Source organism: Notolepis coatsorum (genome assembly GCF_963971535.1).
Source record: "Notolepis coatsorum genome assembly, chromosome: 5".
NCBI lineage: Eukaryota > Metazoa > Chordata > Actinopteri > Aulopiformes > Paralepididae > Notolepis > Notolepis coatsorum.
The window spans coordinates 192101736-192116307 of NC_140169.1; the positions used below are offsets into that span (position 1 = coordinate 192101736).

At 42.5% G+C, this 14572-nt stretch overlaps 2 protein-coding genes across 2 annotated transcripts in view; one reads left to right on the forward strand and one right to left on the reverse strand.

The window, feature by feature from the left end:
* The window catches only part of cryl1 (crystallin, lambda 1), a 140109-nt gene extending 127176 nt beyond the window's left edge, over positions 1 to 12933 (reverse strand). The window contains exons 1-2 of the mRNA XM_084314525.1: positions 12808 to 12933; positions 8706 to 8813 (exon numbers count right to left, since the gene is read on the reverse strand). Coding sequence (XP_084170651.1) covers positions 8706 to 8813; positions 12808 to 12845 — 146 coding nt within the window. The 5' untranslated portion in view covers positions 12846 to 12933. The remainder of the gene's footprint in view (positions 1 to 8705; positions 8814 to 12807) is intronic.
* On the forward strand, positions 2025 to 7618 carry LOC311229240 (gap junction beta-2 protein-like; the record flags this gene model as incomplete). The annotated part of the gene is made up of 3 exons (XM_084315307.1): positions 2025 to 2127; positions 3645 to 4509; positions 7581 to 7618. Exons 2-3 carry the CDS (start codon positions 3678 to 3680, stop codon positions 7616 to 7618), a joined length of 870 nt encoding a protein of 289 aa, XP_084171433.1. The 5' UTR covers positions 2025 to 2127; positions 3645 to 3677.
* Positions 12934 to 14572: the final 1639 nt, after the last annotated feature.

Genomic DNA, 14572 nt, shown 5'->3' on the forward strand with positions numbered 1-14572 from the left:
TGATGTGCAGTGGAGGCCAACTAATTCATGAGCAGATAATATGGGGGTGATGAATATCAATCTAGAGTGACATAAAAGTCACATGAATTCTGACATGACTGTATGTTCAGACTGAGGTTGCATTGCAAAAAATCAGACCTGTATCTGACTTAGGACCACATATGAAAGTGGCCCAAATCAGAATTGAAAAGATCAGATTCCATGAGATGTGAAAACTGTTCTGAGTCACATTATGCGCAAAAACAAATCAGATTCAGGCCACTTTTGCCTGCAGTGTGAAGGTAGCCTAAGCAATAGTACTTGTTGCCTGCAAAGATCAGTTTATTGAATATTCAATTGGAAAGGAATATCTAGATCTTTCTAGATAGATGGCTCTGGAGACGCTCAAATTTCATGAAATGAGCACTCTCTCAGCGGCTTGATAAATACAGGCCGGGTTAGAATATGGCAGCAGCCACCACTCACAGTCTTATCCCTCACCATCTGGAAAACATGCACTATGGCAGACCAGGGCAAAGTATTGTAGCAGAGGAAAACATTTTAGGATCTACAGCAACATTTTATGGGATCTTTGAATCCATCAACGTTCCCCTCTTTGTAGCAGCTATAGAGGAAAGTTCCCCTCAGTGATGCTTCATCGAGATAAAATTAAGAATGGGTCGACAGATGTAGCCTACTGTGATCGAGTTACTGAATTACAAATTACTTATCAGGATGGAACAAAATATTTACTTTGGAAATTAATTCTGTGGACTTTTTCAATACAAAAAATGAATTCATCCATTTTATATGAATTGATTATCGTGATATGCAGGTATTTGTTTTGTCTTGATTGTCTTGATTGTAATGGAAATGTAATTGTAAAAAAATATATACATCTTGAAAATAATAAATATTTCACAAGTTTCCTGAACTGAGTAGCCTGCCTCTAAAATGGATGTATTTATTTCAGCACGAGTGTCCGCTTATGAAAACAGCAATTATTGATAGCGAGATACATGAAAGTGAAACCGTGCCATATGGTCACGGGTCGGGAGGCATACTGTGAAATTCGCGTTTGCATGTTATAGACTCAATTTCACAGGGGATGCAGGCGCCCACGTCATATGGTGCAATGACACTTTGAAATTACCGTAGCCCGTTTCACATGCCACTTCTTCTGGCTAAAGGAAAATGTGTTTTTAAAGCAGGCCACTGCCTTGTTGGAGAATCAAATTATGAAAGAAAGAAAAAATTATCATCATAACTGCCATAAATGATCCCTAATTAAATCGAATGGACACAAGCACAACTAGCCTACTTGTCTCTCGTCACACAAGCAAATCACGTTTGAAGAATTAACACGAGAATGAGCAGCGATACTGTTGAGGATTCTCCTGGCCCCACCCTGGCCCCGCCCACCCTGACCCTGGCCCCGCCCATCCATAAGAAGGATGAATGTCTTCGGAACCTCAGGTGTGCCTCGACATACTTCAACCAGGACGGGACGCGTGTACGTCTCTGACTGTCTGAAGATAAGATGGATGGCCTCCCTCCCCCCCCCCCCCCTCCCCATCCTCACGCAAACCTCCCCCCCACGAGCACGACTGGCGACGTGCACGGAAGGAGGGGCGGATCCCTCGACTGCCTCACACGCCCAAAACCCTAAGCCACTACCCTCTCCTTAACTTCCGTGCTTCCTGAAGCTCACTGACTTTCGGCATAAATGAACATTGCATCAACAAATGTGCTTTGTTTTGTATTAATTTAGGGTTGTGCCATTATTATTATGCAAAGATAATAATTGTGATTAATTCTGTAATGAGTTGTGTGTTTCTAGCATCCTTGACACCCAAGGACAACGATGGAATGAAGTCAAGAGGCTTATACCTTTCTATCCTTGACAACAATGTAAGCTGGAGTAATGATCTGTTTATGTTGTGGAGTCTAAATAAAAACCTGAAACCTGAAACCTGACATCTGCGGCTCTCGGGTTCCTTCACGTCTCAACCGTCAACCGTGACTTGAAACTTTCTTTACCGACTGGTGCGTTGGAATGATTTTTCTACGACGACAAAAACAGTATTAATCAGTTTTAACTCAATGGAAGTCAACTGATATACATTTAAAAAGGAATCCAATAGACAGGTGAGTTATAGTAGCTACGTGCACAGATTTCCCACCTATTCTCGTCAGGCCTATGTCGTGTATTAGAGCAATTTAATCGTATCGCCTGTAACTCGAAAAGACATGTGTCTAAAATCACTGAAAGAAACAATAACCAGAACATTTGAGAATTATTGGAAATTAATGTTTGATTTTTCTTCTTCAAAAATGTCAGTTTTTCCCTTCTCTGTAATATATAGTTAATACTCAGATCGAGTGCCACTTCCTCAGTGAGTGCTTCAAGGATGGAAGGAAGGAGCCACTCACAGTAACTGTATAGACATAGAGCCAGTGGTTATTTTGGGGTGCATGTGACTACTGGTCCGAGGCCAGCTGAGTGTTCAAGAGTGTTCAAGGCCCTCCACTTCTAGCAGATATGCTGAGGGCCCTCTGGTCTAAGACTGAAAGATTGTCTGGATGAAGAATATGTAGCTGTACTTGAGGAAAGCTTCCCTCCTCCATACGCTACTGATGGGGGGGGGGGGCAATTATTAGAGAGCATAATTGCTTATTCGACTATTTATTCAGCTCATTGTTGTGTGCTGATGAAACTATTAGTGGTTAATATTGAAATATTTCCAGTGTCTTGTGCATCTACCGACTACAGGCGCATTGCATGTAATCACAATTTCGTGGTTTATGTTGAATATCATCTCATTCCATTTTTTTCTTTCGCTCTCTCTGCTCACAGTTTAATATAACAACAAGAATGAAAAAAGAAAGATCTTAAAAGCAGCATGAAATCACAAAGACTAGTAGCTCTGCTGGCCGGTAGGGTTGAATCACACCAGGACCTTCTCTCCTGCATGTGTCTCCTTTACTCTGTCAGCCTCTCAGCCTAACTAATGTCTCTACAAAGAGGAGCAGACTTACTCTGTCAGCCTCTCAGCCTAACTAATGTCTCTACAAAGAGGAGCAAACTTACTCTGTCAGCCTCTCAGCCTAACTAATGTCTCTACAAAGAGGAGCAGACTTACTCTGTCAGCCTCTCAGCCTAACTAATGTCTCTACAAAGAGGAGTAGACTTACTCTGTCAGCCTCTCAGCCTAACTAATGTCTCTACAAAGAGGAGCAGACTTACTCTGTCAGCCTCTCAGCCTAACTAATGTCTCTACAAAGAGGAGCAGACTTACTCTGTCAACCTCTCAGCCTAACTAATGTCTCTACAAAGAGGGGCAGACTTACTCTGTCAGCCTCTCAGCCTAACTAATGTCTCTACAAAGAGGAGCAGATTTACTCTGCCAGCCTCTCAATCTAACTAATGTCTCTACAAAGAGGAGCAGACTTACTCTGTCAGCCTCTCAGCCTAACTAATGTCTCTACAAAGAGGAGCAGATTTACTCTGCCAGCCTCTCAGACCAAGTCACTTTTCTTGAGAAACTAAACGAGCCAAGACAGTGAATTAATGGATAATCACCGCAAGAATAGTCAGTCAGTATGAAGATAAATTACTCTTTAATTTGTTTGTAAACCCTCTGTCCACCTCTTGTTTTCTACAGGCGGTGTAGGAATCCAGAGTCCTTGTTGTCACAATGAGCTGGGGGGCCCTGTACGCCCAGCTGGGCGGTGTGAACAAACACTCTACCAGCCTGGGAAAGATCTGGCTCTCCGTCCTCTTCATCTTCCGCATCACCATCCTGGTGCTGGCCGCCGAGAGCGTCTGGGGGGACGAGCAGGCTGACTTCACCTGCAACACGCAGCAGCCCGGCTGCAAGAATGTCTGCTATGACCACTTCTTCCCAGTGTCTCACATCCGCCTCTGGTGCCTCCAGCTGATCTTCGTGTCCACACCGGCGCTGCTGGTGACCATGCACGTGTCCTACAGGAAGCGAGGGGACAAGAGGACCATGCTGGCCTCCAACGGCGGTACCAGGATGAATGATATAGACCTGGAGACGCTGAAGAGGCGGCGCCTGCCCATCACGGGACCGCTGTGGTGGACCTACATCTGCAGCCTGTTCTTCCGTCTCATTTTCGAAGGTGGATTCATGTACGCCCTGTACTTTGTCTACGACGGCTTCCAGATGCCCCGGCTGGTGAAGTGCGAGCAGTGGCCTTGCCCCAACAAGGTGGACTGTTTCATCTCCAGGCCCACGGAGAAAACCCTCTTCACCATCTTCATGGTGGCGTCATCAACCATCTGCATGGTTCTCAACGTGGCCGAGCTGTGCTACCTCATCGGCAAGGCCCTCATGAGGTGCTCGGCCAAGAGGAATCGCGCCTACGCCCACCCCGACGGCGTGACCCCAGAAAAGACCCTGTTGCAGAACAAGAAGAACGAGATGCTGCTGTCGTCCTCCACCACGGATTCCTTCTGCACCCCTGCATGCAGTCTGGCAGTCTTAACATTAGATACTGTGAAGGGTAATTTCACATCCTCCCTCCCTCCTCCTCCTCCTCCCCCTCCTCCTCCTCCTCCTCCTCCTCCTCCTCCTCCTCCTCCTCCTCCTCCACCACCCCATCCTCCTCCTCCTCCTCCTCCACCCCCTCCTCCTCCTCCTCCCCCCCCCTCCACCTCCTCCTCCCCCTTCTCTCTTTGTGAAGTCATGATTTCTGTTTAAAGACAGGGCACCCATTCATCTGGCCTGATAAGGTTGTCAAGGTTGCCTGCTAGAAGCCCCTTTTTGGAGCCTCCCAGAGTTCTAAGAATGCATCGAAGAAGGCGTCTCTATTTGACTGTGTTATAACACATTACACTTTTGCTTTTTGTCACTTTCACTCTGACAGACCTGTGAATATACACTCTGACAGACTGAAAGTCCGTCCGTATGGGCGTACTGTATTATTTTCTTTTCCAATAAACCTGTATTGTATTCCTTTAACGTGAGTCTCTTTCTGCTCCTGTTTTATTATTTCAGAATATCTAATTCGCAGTGTGACACTGTTTTAGGCTGCTGGATGTCCGTGGAGAACCTGGTGGTTTGCACTCTGATTTAAGGCCAATCTCTTGTCTCTGTATTTCATTTAACCATCCCTAGAGACGTCAAAAATCCACCACAATACTTAAGAGGTGTATGTAGAAATCCCAAAGTTATGGATCATACTCACAGGCGATAGTAAACCGGTACCGTGTGGTACTGTGCACCACCAAAATAATTATTGCAGGTAAGACGATCAGGCAAATTAATTGCCTCTGTCCCCTCTCCAAACAACAGTAGACAACAACAACAACAACAACAACAACAACAACAACAACAACAACAACTCAAGTCTACTTTCACCACTGATTATACTATAATAGCCTATATTTATGAGTCTGATAGAAACTCTTATCAGTGTTTGTTACTCTAATATATTATTTATATTCTTGAGAACAATAGCAGCCAGAGAACAAATTAACCACAAACTGATTCTGCCTGCTGCAGTTGATGTTGAATCAATGTAAGTGCCTTCTTTAATTTCACCATGTCAACATGAGGGTATTTCTTAATTTATTGATCATAGTTCGAATGTGCTAAAGTACTTTTTTTTGTCTCAGAGGGGTGTGAGATAAGATTTTCAACAAGAGAAGAATGGGTCTTCAGCGACATCTAGTGGTTCACCGCGGATCCTGCAGGAGCACAAATGCTCTGCTTAAGTTTAGTGTCTGTAGAGGAGCCAAATGTTTTTTTGCGGGTCGCTTTGTTGACGAGTTTACAAGAGCTGCCTTTTCTTATGTGCCTGAGCACAAAATAAAAACCTTCCAAATAGGCTTAATTCATATGAACAGAGTTGACAACATTGCCACATTGACCATATGAAATATATGATTTTGTTATATATAATTTAATGATTGTGTAATTATCAATGAAGCACCCATAAATGAACTACTATGAAGTATGTTTTTTCTACTTTGTTTTTCTACTACCGAGAGCCAAGTGGTCTATTTGGTCTGGTGCTCTACAAGACAATGAAAACTTTAAAACTGTTATCAGGTTATTGAATGGTTAAATATAAACAATACAGGAAGTGAGTGAGTGAGTGAGTGAGTGAGTGAGTGAGTGGATGAATGAATTTATCCTCTGTATGGCCACAGAGCTTCTTCATATTAGCCTTCAGTTAATCTTGGGTAGTAATTACAATTTAACTCTATAACACATGTTCTCCTGAAGTGCGTTGTCATCTCACCATAATGTTTAACTGATGATGAGTCAGCAGTAAAACAGTGTTTTAGATCCCAGTGTGTTTCCAGAGTAAAAAGGATTCACTGATAACGGCTACGGCTGAGTGCCTTTGGTGTGAGTAGGCGCAGCGAGGAATGGGTTGTATTTTGGTTCATGAATCATGACTTTGTGTTATTACATCAAGGCCTAACAAAAATAATAGTTGGTTTCAGGTTGGTTGTCAGTTTGGCCATGGGTAGGTAGGGAATTTTTTTTATTTTTTATTTTTTTTTTATTCTTTCCCACGGCGACTATGGATAGGGAATTTCTTTATTTAATTAACCCTTTCACTGCCACACGACAGAAGGTTAGCCCTTTACTATCACACAACCGACGGCGATGCTCCATCATTAGCATCATTAGCTCCGCGGATGCGGAGCTAATGATGCTAATGATGGAGCATCGCCGTCGGTTGTGTGATAGTAAAGGGCTAACCTTCTGTATTGTCACAGTGAAAGGGTTAACCGGCTGTCGTGTGGCAGTGAAAGGGTTAAAATGTTCACAACAACATGGATGCATGTACTCTGCCAGCATGTTTAATATCCATAATACTAAATGTTTGACTAAGATTTCTATGAAACTTTATTCAAAAAAAAAAAAAAAAAAAGGATTTTTTTTTTTTTTAATATATAATTTTTTTTTTAAACTCATAAAATATATTGGGTCGCACCTAAATCGGCAGGGTCGGTCAGCAACCTGAAACCAACCATTATTTTTGTTAGGCCTAATCATCCCTCATAATTTGCAGTACAATAGGCCTGATCTGTCTTTGTGCAAAGAGGATGGTGTTGCACTAGGGCTGGGTGATTAATCAAGTTTCAATTTCAATACACATTTTGACTTCCCATGATCATGAAAACAAGATAATTGAGATAAAACTATTGTTGTACCACATGCAGTGTTGCTCTCATTTTGTGTTAAAGTGTTAAAGTTCAATAAACACATGATGATTTTGCCATAACTAAGCAGTCCTGTGTTATAGTGGTGGGGGGGTCAGCCTCTCTGGTGTGTAGGTCTCTACCACATCTGTCTCTGGTCTGGTGTGTAGGTCTCTACCACATCTGTCTCTGGTCTGGTGTGTAGGTCTCTACCACATCTGTCTCTGGTCTGGTGTGTAGGTCTCTACCACATCTGTCTCTGGTCTGGTGTGTAGGTCTCTACCACATCTGTCTCTGGTCTGGTGTGTAGGTCTCTACCACATCTGTCTCTGGTCTGGTGTGTAGGTCTCTACCACATCTGTCTCTGGTCTGGTGTGTAGGTCTCTACCACATCTGTCTCTGGTCTGGTGTGTAGGTCTCTACCACATCTGTCCTTTGAAGACCTGCTTTTAAATGGATGGGCAATTTTTAAGAATACATCCGAATTGTCACAAATGGGAGTTCTTTCAGGGTCACTTGCACCAGTGTTTTTGAGATATTAAAAGCAGAATAATGTTTTGCATATCAATGTGTTATTGCCCCCCGTTGACTTCCACTACACGAGACCAAATCTAAATACTGAAAAGAGGCTTTTCTTTTCTACTGTACCTTGCCAAGGGAACATTTCTGGGGTAAACACTATTTCTAGTGACACGTATCACCTGGATGATGCTACCTGAGGAAGAGCTAGAGTTTGAAAACATGCCGCCCGTCTAGACTCCCCTTAAGACAACTATATGCCTTTAATGCCTAATCTATGAGCTATGTGAGCAAATAAAACAATGTACTTTGCACTCAAGTGGCTTCCCACTTTTCAATCTATCGACCATATTCACACAGTGGCCATTCTTCTCTCATGTCATGCTCAGGTTGGGTTCCTTTCCACCCTGGAAAGAAATCACAACCTGAGCATGACATAAGAGCAAAATGGCCACTGTTTAAATATGGTAAATCTTGGGCTTTTTGGGAGCCAATTTCTCACATGGTTTACCAGGGAGGTAAACACAGCTCAAATATGTCTCCATGATTCCATCTTTCTGAAAAGTTAATCAATAAACAAATAGACAAACTAAGAAAAAAAAGAAAAAAAACAACAACAACCTTGTATCCTTGTACTGTACTAGTCTGCACTCTACCTTGCCTATTATTACTACCTACTATGCTATTATGCACTCAAGTCTGTAGCACTGTTTGACGAACAATGTTACTGACCCTTAGGCCTTAGCTGCCAGAGTTGTACCTCTCCTGCTGACTTGTTGTACAGAACTTGTAAGTCGCTTTGGATAAAAGTGTCAGCTAAATGTAAATGTAAATGTAATGTAAAATAAATAAAAGGATCTCTCTGGTATTGAGAGAACACAGTGACACCTAGAGGAGAGGATGCCACAGTACAGAAGGGGATGTGAGGTGATTCGTTGATGACCTAATAGTTCTAACAATGAATGGACTTGAGTAAGTAAGTAAAGTAGGTCTGGTGTTAGTAGTAGTTAGCAGTACTGACCTGATCTCTGTGATGGCCTTGGCAGCCTGGCCCGGCTGGTTGTCATAGATCTTCACTCTGTAGCCGCCGCTGACAAACACCATGGCCCAGGAACGGCCAATCAACCCACTGCCCCATACACACACACACACACACACACACACACACACACACACACACACACACACACACACACACACACAGACACACACACACACACACACACACACACACACACACACACACACACACACACACACACACACACACACACACACACACACAAAGGATAACATGAGAAAGAGTAAAACCCTTATTTCCGTCATGGTCCCAGGGCTGTTAGGCCACAACAAAAACACGACAATAACACAAAACACATACATTTAAAACATTAGAAGACTAACCTATAGCTAAAATTGTATACCCAACAATAACTAAAAACTGATTGGAAACCCATTCAAACTATGATATGACGCTCTATCAGCCCAATTGAAGTTTAGATTAGAATAGAAATAGTCTGGTTGTTTTCCTGTAGAATAGACAGAAGGAGCAGCATGAGGCTGGTGGCTGCTCTTCATTCCCCACCTTGACTGTACATAAGAGTTCAGTCCCCCTCCCTCCCTCCCTCTCTCTCTCTCTCTCTCTCTCTCTCTCTCTCTCTCTCTCTCTCTCTCTCTCTCTCTCTCTCTCTCTCTCTCTCTCTCTCTCTCTCTCTCTCTCTCTCTCTCTCTCTCTCTCTCTCTCTGTCCTTTCACCAGTCAGTTATATCTGCTCCCTCTATCTGCCCTATAGTGTCATAATTCTGATTCTGATTATTTTATTGTCACAACTTTTTGAAATGTACATACATTCAGAAGAAACTCTTATATAAACTATAACTAAAAACGAAATAAACTATAAACTAAACATAATAAACAAACACAACATATATTATATCTATACAAACTATACAATACAAGGTATATAGATATTTATTTTCTTTTTACAAGGTAAGAAAACAGCAGATACATTGAAAATAAAGAGAAAAATTATTTGACAGTGTAAGTAGCAGCAGTGTGTGTGTGTGTGTGTGTGTGTGTGTGTGTGTGTGTGTGTGTGTGTGTGTGTGTGTGTGTGTGTGTGTATGTGTGTGTGTGTGTGTATGTGTGTGTGTGTGTGTGTGTGTGTGTGTGAGAGTGTAATAACTGTGCAATAATCTTCACTCATTCATTTCTGTAGTATTTTTCACTTGACAACATGTCTAATTACTGTTGGGATCAAAGATCTTGTGTCATGTTAATAATTAACAGGGGACAAAATAATGTCTTAAAATGCAAACATCCCTCACAGAAAAGAATGGCTCCAATTATGAGTTCATGTCATAAAGTTGTCAATTCCACAATATAGTTGCAGAGACATACTATGAGGTCATGTGCAGCCAGACCCAGACATCCTCCTAAACTGATGACTAGACGAGGAGACCCTCAATAACAGGAAACCAAAGTACAAGTTGGACAATCAATGAAAACTTTCCCTCAAATGGGCATATGAGCTTAATACTAACCATGAATATGATTAGATCATTATGAGGGATCATCATAACTAGTTGGAAGCTTAATAATAACCATTAATATAATGCTGAGGTCATTATAAATGATTGTTAATTTATTATGGAGGCCAGTGAATGACATCATATGAACATAGGCAGATACATTAAACCTCATCATCACTAACGTTAGGCGTAATCATGAGACAAAGCGTTGCCTTTGTAGGACAGAGTAGTACTTTAGTTTACATGATTGTGTATAACGTTATAACGTGTATAACGTTACATGTACGTTATATGAATTTACATGTAGGCCTGAATTGAATTGATTGAAAAACTTTATTAACAGATTGCAGAATGGGTACAATACAGTACAGCTCAATACACACAATTGTTAAGGAGATGCAGACCAGAGAAAGACTTTCGTCTTGTTTACATCAGGGTCCCCCGATGTAAAATTTTTCATTTTTCATTTCAACCTTTATTTAAAATCGTAAGCATCTGAGGTTTCCCTCATTTACAGAAACGACGATTGTACAGTACATAATAAAAACAATATTCACAGAAATTTAAACACCAGAGTAAAAAAAATTAAAAACGTTTAAAAATTATTTTAAAATATCAACTAAAACAGTTACAGGTAGTCACACAATGGTCTGAAATCATACATTTAAACATTCCAAGGGAAGGGAGAACCTCCAATTTTAGCTGAGTTGAAGGACATTCCATGAGTTAGAGGCATCAAAGGAAAAGGCTGACTTCCCTAGCTCAGAAAAAATCTGAGGAACCCTAAGAACCATCCAGTCATTCGATCGAGTTGAATAGGTTCCAATATTCCAATCTAACAGTGAGGAGATATAAATAGGTTGTTTACCAATAAGGGCTTTAAAAATAAATAAATACCAGTGTTTGTTGCGCCTTTCTGCAAGAGAAGGCCAACCCACCCTATCATACAGGACACAATGGTGAGTATCATATCTGTCACCAGTTATAAATCTGAGAGTGATATGCAGAATCCAGCGGTTTAAGAGTTGATTCCGCAGCATGCCTATAAATTACATCACCATAGTCCAAAACTGATAAGAAGACTGATTCCACAATTCTTTTTCTACTAAATAGAGGAAAATTGGATCTGTTTCTGTACAGGAAACCAATTTTCTGTCGCAGTTTAGTGGCAAGATTTTCCACATGGAACTTAAATGTTAATTTCTCGTCGAGCCACAGGCCAAGATATTTATACTCCGTGACTCTCTCTATACAAGAGCCACTGACAGTAGATATCCTCACATCATCAAAGTTAATATTCCTTGCTCTTGAAAACAACATAAACTTTGTCTTACTAGCATTAAGAACCAATTTAAGACTAGTAAGGGCATCCTGTAGAGCATAAAAGGAAAGTTGCAATTTCTCAAAGGCCAGCTGTACAGAGTCTGCAATACAGTACACAATTGTGTCATCAGCATACAAATGGGCATGACATCCATACAAAGAAGAAACAATATCATTAATATAAATTGTAAAAAGGACAGGACCCAAAACTGAACCTTGTGGCACACCTTTAGTCATGGCCAAGAATTCAGATTGTGCTTGACCTAACTTCACACACTGCCGCCTAGAAGATAGATAATCCTGAAACATACATAGATACATACACAACACCAGCGGGAGCTCCACAAATCATGTTAAACCCAGATTCGGCTCAAACAAGTGACTAAACACGTTTCGCAATTATGCCACATCAATGTGGAATGCCCTACCCACAGCTGTAAAGGAATGTGAATCACTACCCAGTACCCACTTTCAAAAACACTCTCAAAAAACACCTACGGGAGACTGCAATTCGAAACTGGCCCCTGTAAATGTCCTAACACAACCCCCTCCAATGTACAGTAAATGACCAAGTATGGTCTTGTCAATATTCCAATGTACAGTTTTGCTTGTACAGTTGTACAGTGTCCCCCACCCACCCCTCCTACCCAACCCCCCCCCCCCCACCACCTACCCAACCTCCTCCAATGTACAGTTTCTACGTCAAATGTATATACTCTCTTTTCTGGACTCTTTTCGTATCACAAACAGTACTGTATTTGCAAATCTGGTATGTCATAAATGTATAGATGTAGCAGTACTGTCTATCTGTATGTCATGTATGTCATATATGTTATGATGAATTGAAAATGGGGGACCCTGATGTAAACAAGACGAAAGTCTTTCTCTGGTCTGCATCCCCTTAACAATTGTATTGAGCTGTACTGTACTGTACCCATTCTGCAATCTGTTAATAAAGTTTTCAATCAATCAATCAATCAATCAATCAATATCTACATGTATGTACTACACCACGGCACTATCAGTGCTGCTGCCCTACAAAGGCTCACTGCTGTGCGGATTGTATGTATGTATGTTATGTATGTATGTAATTAATGCAATATTATCAAGCCATTAGAATTAACTGAAGTCAAATGCAGTGAGATGATATAACACTATTGTTAACTGCTGGCTGCCAGTGCAGCAGGACAAATATAGGAACAAAACTAAAGGAAAGCCAAATATTTCGCGGAGACTATCATCATTCTAAAGTAAACGTTAGCCACTCACCTGCCAATTACAGTGATGGTTTTCTGTTTAGAGCTCATTTTGGAACGGTCTCCTTTTCCCGTTCAGATCGCAATGTTTTCCAGTCAAGTCTGCAGTCAAAGCACAGAAACCAGTCACAGGTTTCAGTTCATGACGTCATGCAGGTCGTGCACCGCCCCCGCGTGATTTTTCCCCCCGTAGCCTATGTGTGCGAAGACGCTCTCTGATTGGCTAGTCGCGTACAGCGAAGGCCCTCTCTGATTGGTTTAGCGCCGAAGGGTCTCTTCCGCCTTGTACATATTCTCTGCTTCAAAGAGAGTGGTTATGCTTTGTGTTATATCTGATCTGGTAGTATAACAAGGAATCATCACAGACACGGAGGTACTCAGTAACGAGGCTTTATCTTGATAGCAGGTAAAAACCATAACAACACAGGTGCGCAATCACCACGTACATATACAGGGCGAGTACGGCGATCGCCCTGGGACAAACCCAACCCAATACATAACATCTCCTCCCCACTTAGCATAATGGTACCCCTAAGTTGCAACAGCCCGCATGGCAATACAACATCATAATAATATATATATATTTTTTTCTTTTTCATTTGCCCGGTCAACAACATTCCAAAAAATCTAACTCTCCCCCTTTCCCATTTTGGACACAGACTTTTTTTTCCCCTTTTTATTACATTTTTTTTTTTTTTACTCAGTCTTTCATTTAGGTAAGTCTATAGATCCAAACGAATGGGTGGCCGCCGTTCCCGACTTGGATATCGGCGGTCACCACTGTCCATTTGTGGCGTCGGTGGCATGGACTTTGGTGCCGGGGTGTCGGCGTCATCATCACCCTCCTGGGTGGGTGAGGCCACTGTAGGCTCTTCCAGGGAAGGCAAGTCAATTGACACCGGCTGCATAGTTGGAGTGTCATTCAAAAACAGCTCTGTAATTCCAGCAGTGGATTGGGGTTCCCTAGGGGTCTCTACACTCCCCAATAACTGCTCTTTGTGCCGTTTCCACACCAGATCGCTGTCTGTCTGTACTGTATAGGACAGCGGTCCTGTCTGTCGGACTACAGTGGCGGGCACCCACTTCGGTCCACGATGGTAGTTCCGTGCCAGTACGTGGTCACCAGCACTGAAAGCCCTGGTCTTGGCTCTCAATGCTCTTCTTCTTACTTGCTTATCCTGTTCATGCCACACAATTTCTGCTTCCTCTGGTGGTCTGAGAAGATCCAGGTTGGTGCGCAGCGGTCTCTTAAGGAGCAGTTCTGCTGGGGATGCCTTGGTGGTTGCGTGTGCAGTGTTCCGGTAGGTTAAGAGGAAACCGTGAAGGCGTTGGTGGAGACTACCTTGTCCCTGTGACGCCTTTAGGCTGTGTTTCAAAGTCTGCACAAATCTCTCAGCTAACCCATTAGTTGCTGGGTGGTAGGGTGCAGATCTAATGTGTTTAACTCCGTTGACCTTTAAGAAAGTGTCCATCTCCTGAGAGATAAATTGGGGCCCATTGTCACTCACCAGTTGTTCTGGACACCCGAAACGGCTAAACATTTCCCCCAGTTTCTCAATGGTCCTCTCAGCCGTTGTGGATTTCATTATTGCCACTTCGGGCCATTTGCTGTGGGCGTCTACCGCCACAAGGAACATTTTCTCTTCGTACGGCCCAGCAAAATCAACATGTAGCCGTTTCCATGGCTCACTTGGCCACTCCCAGGGGTGTAGTGGTGCCGGCTGGGGTGCATTACGGACCCGCTGACAGGTGGGGCATGTCTTAGCCTTTTCTTCAAT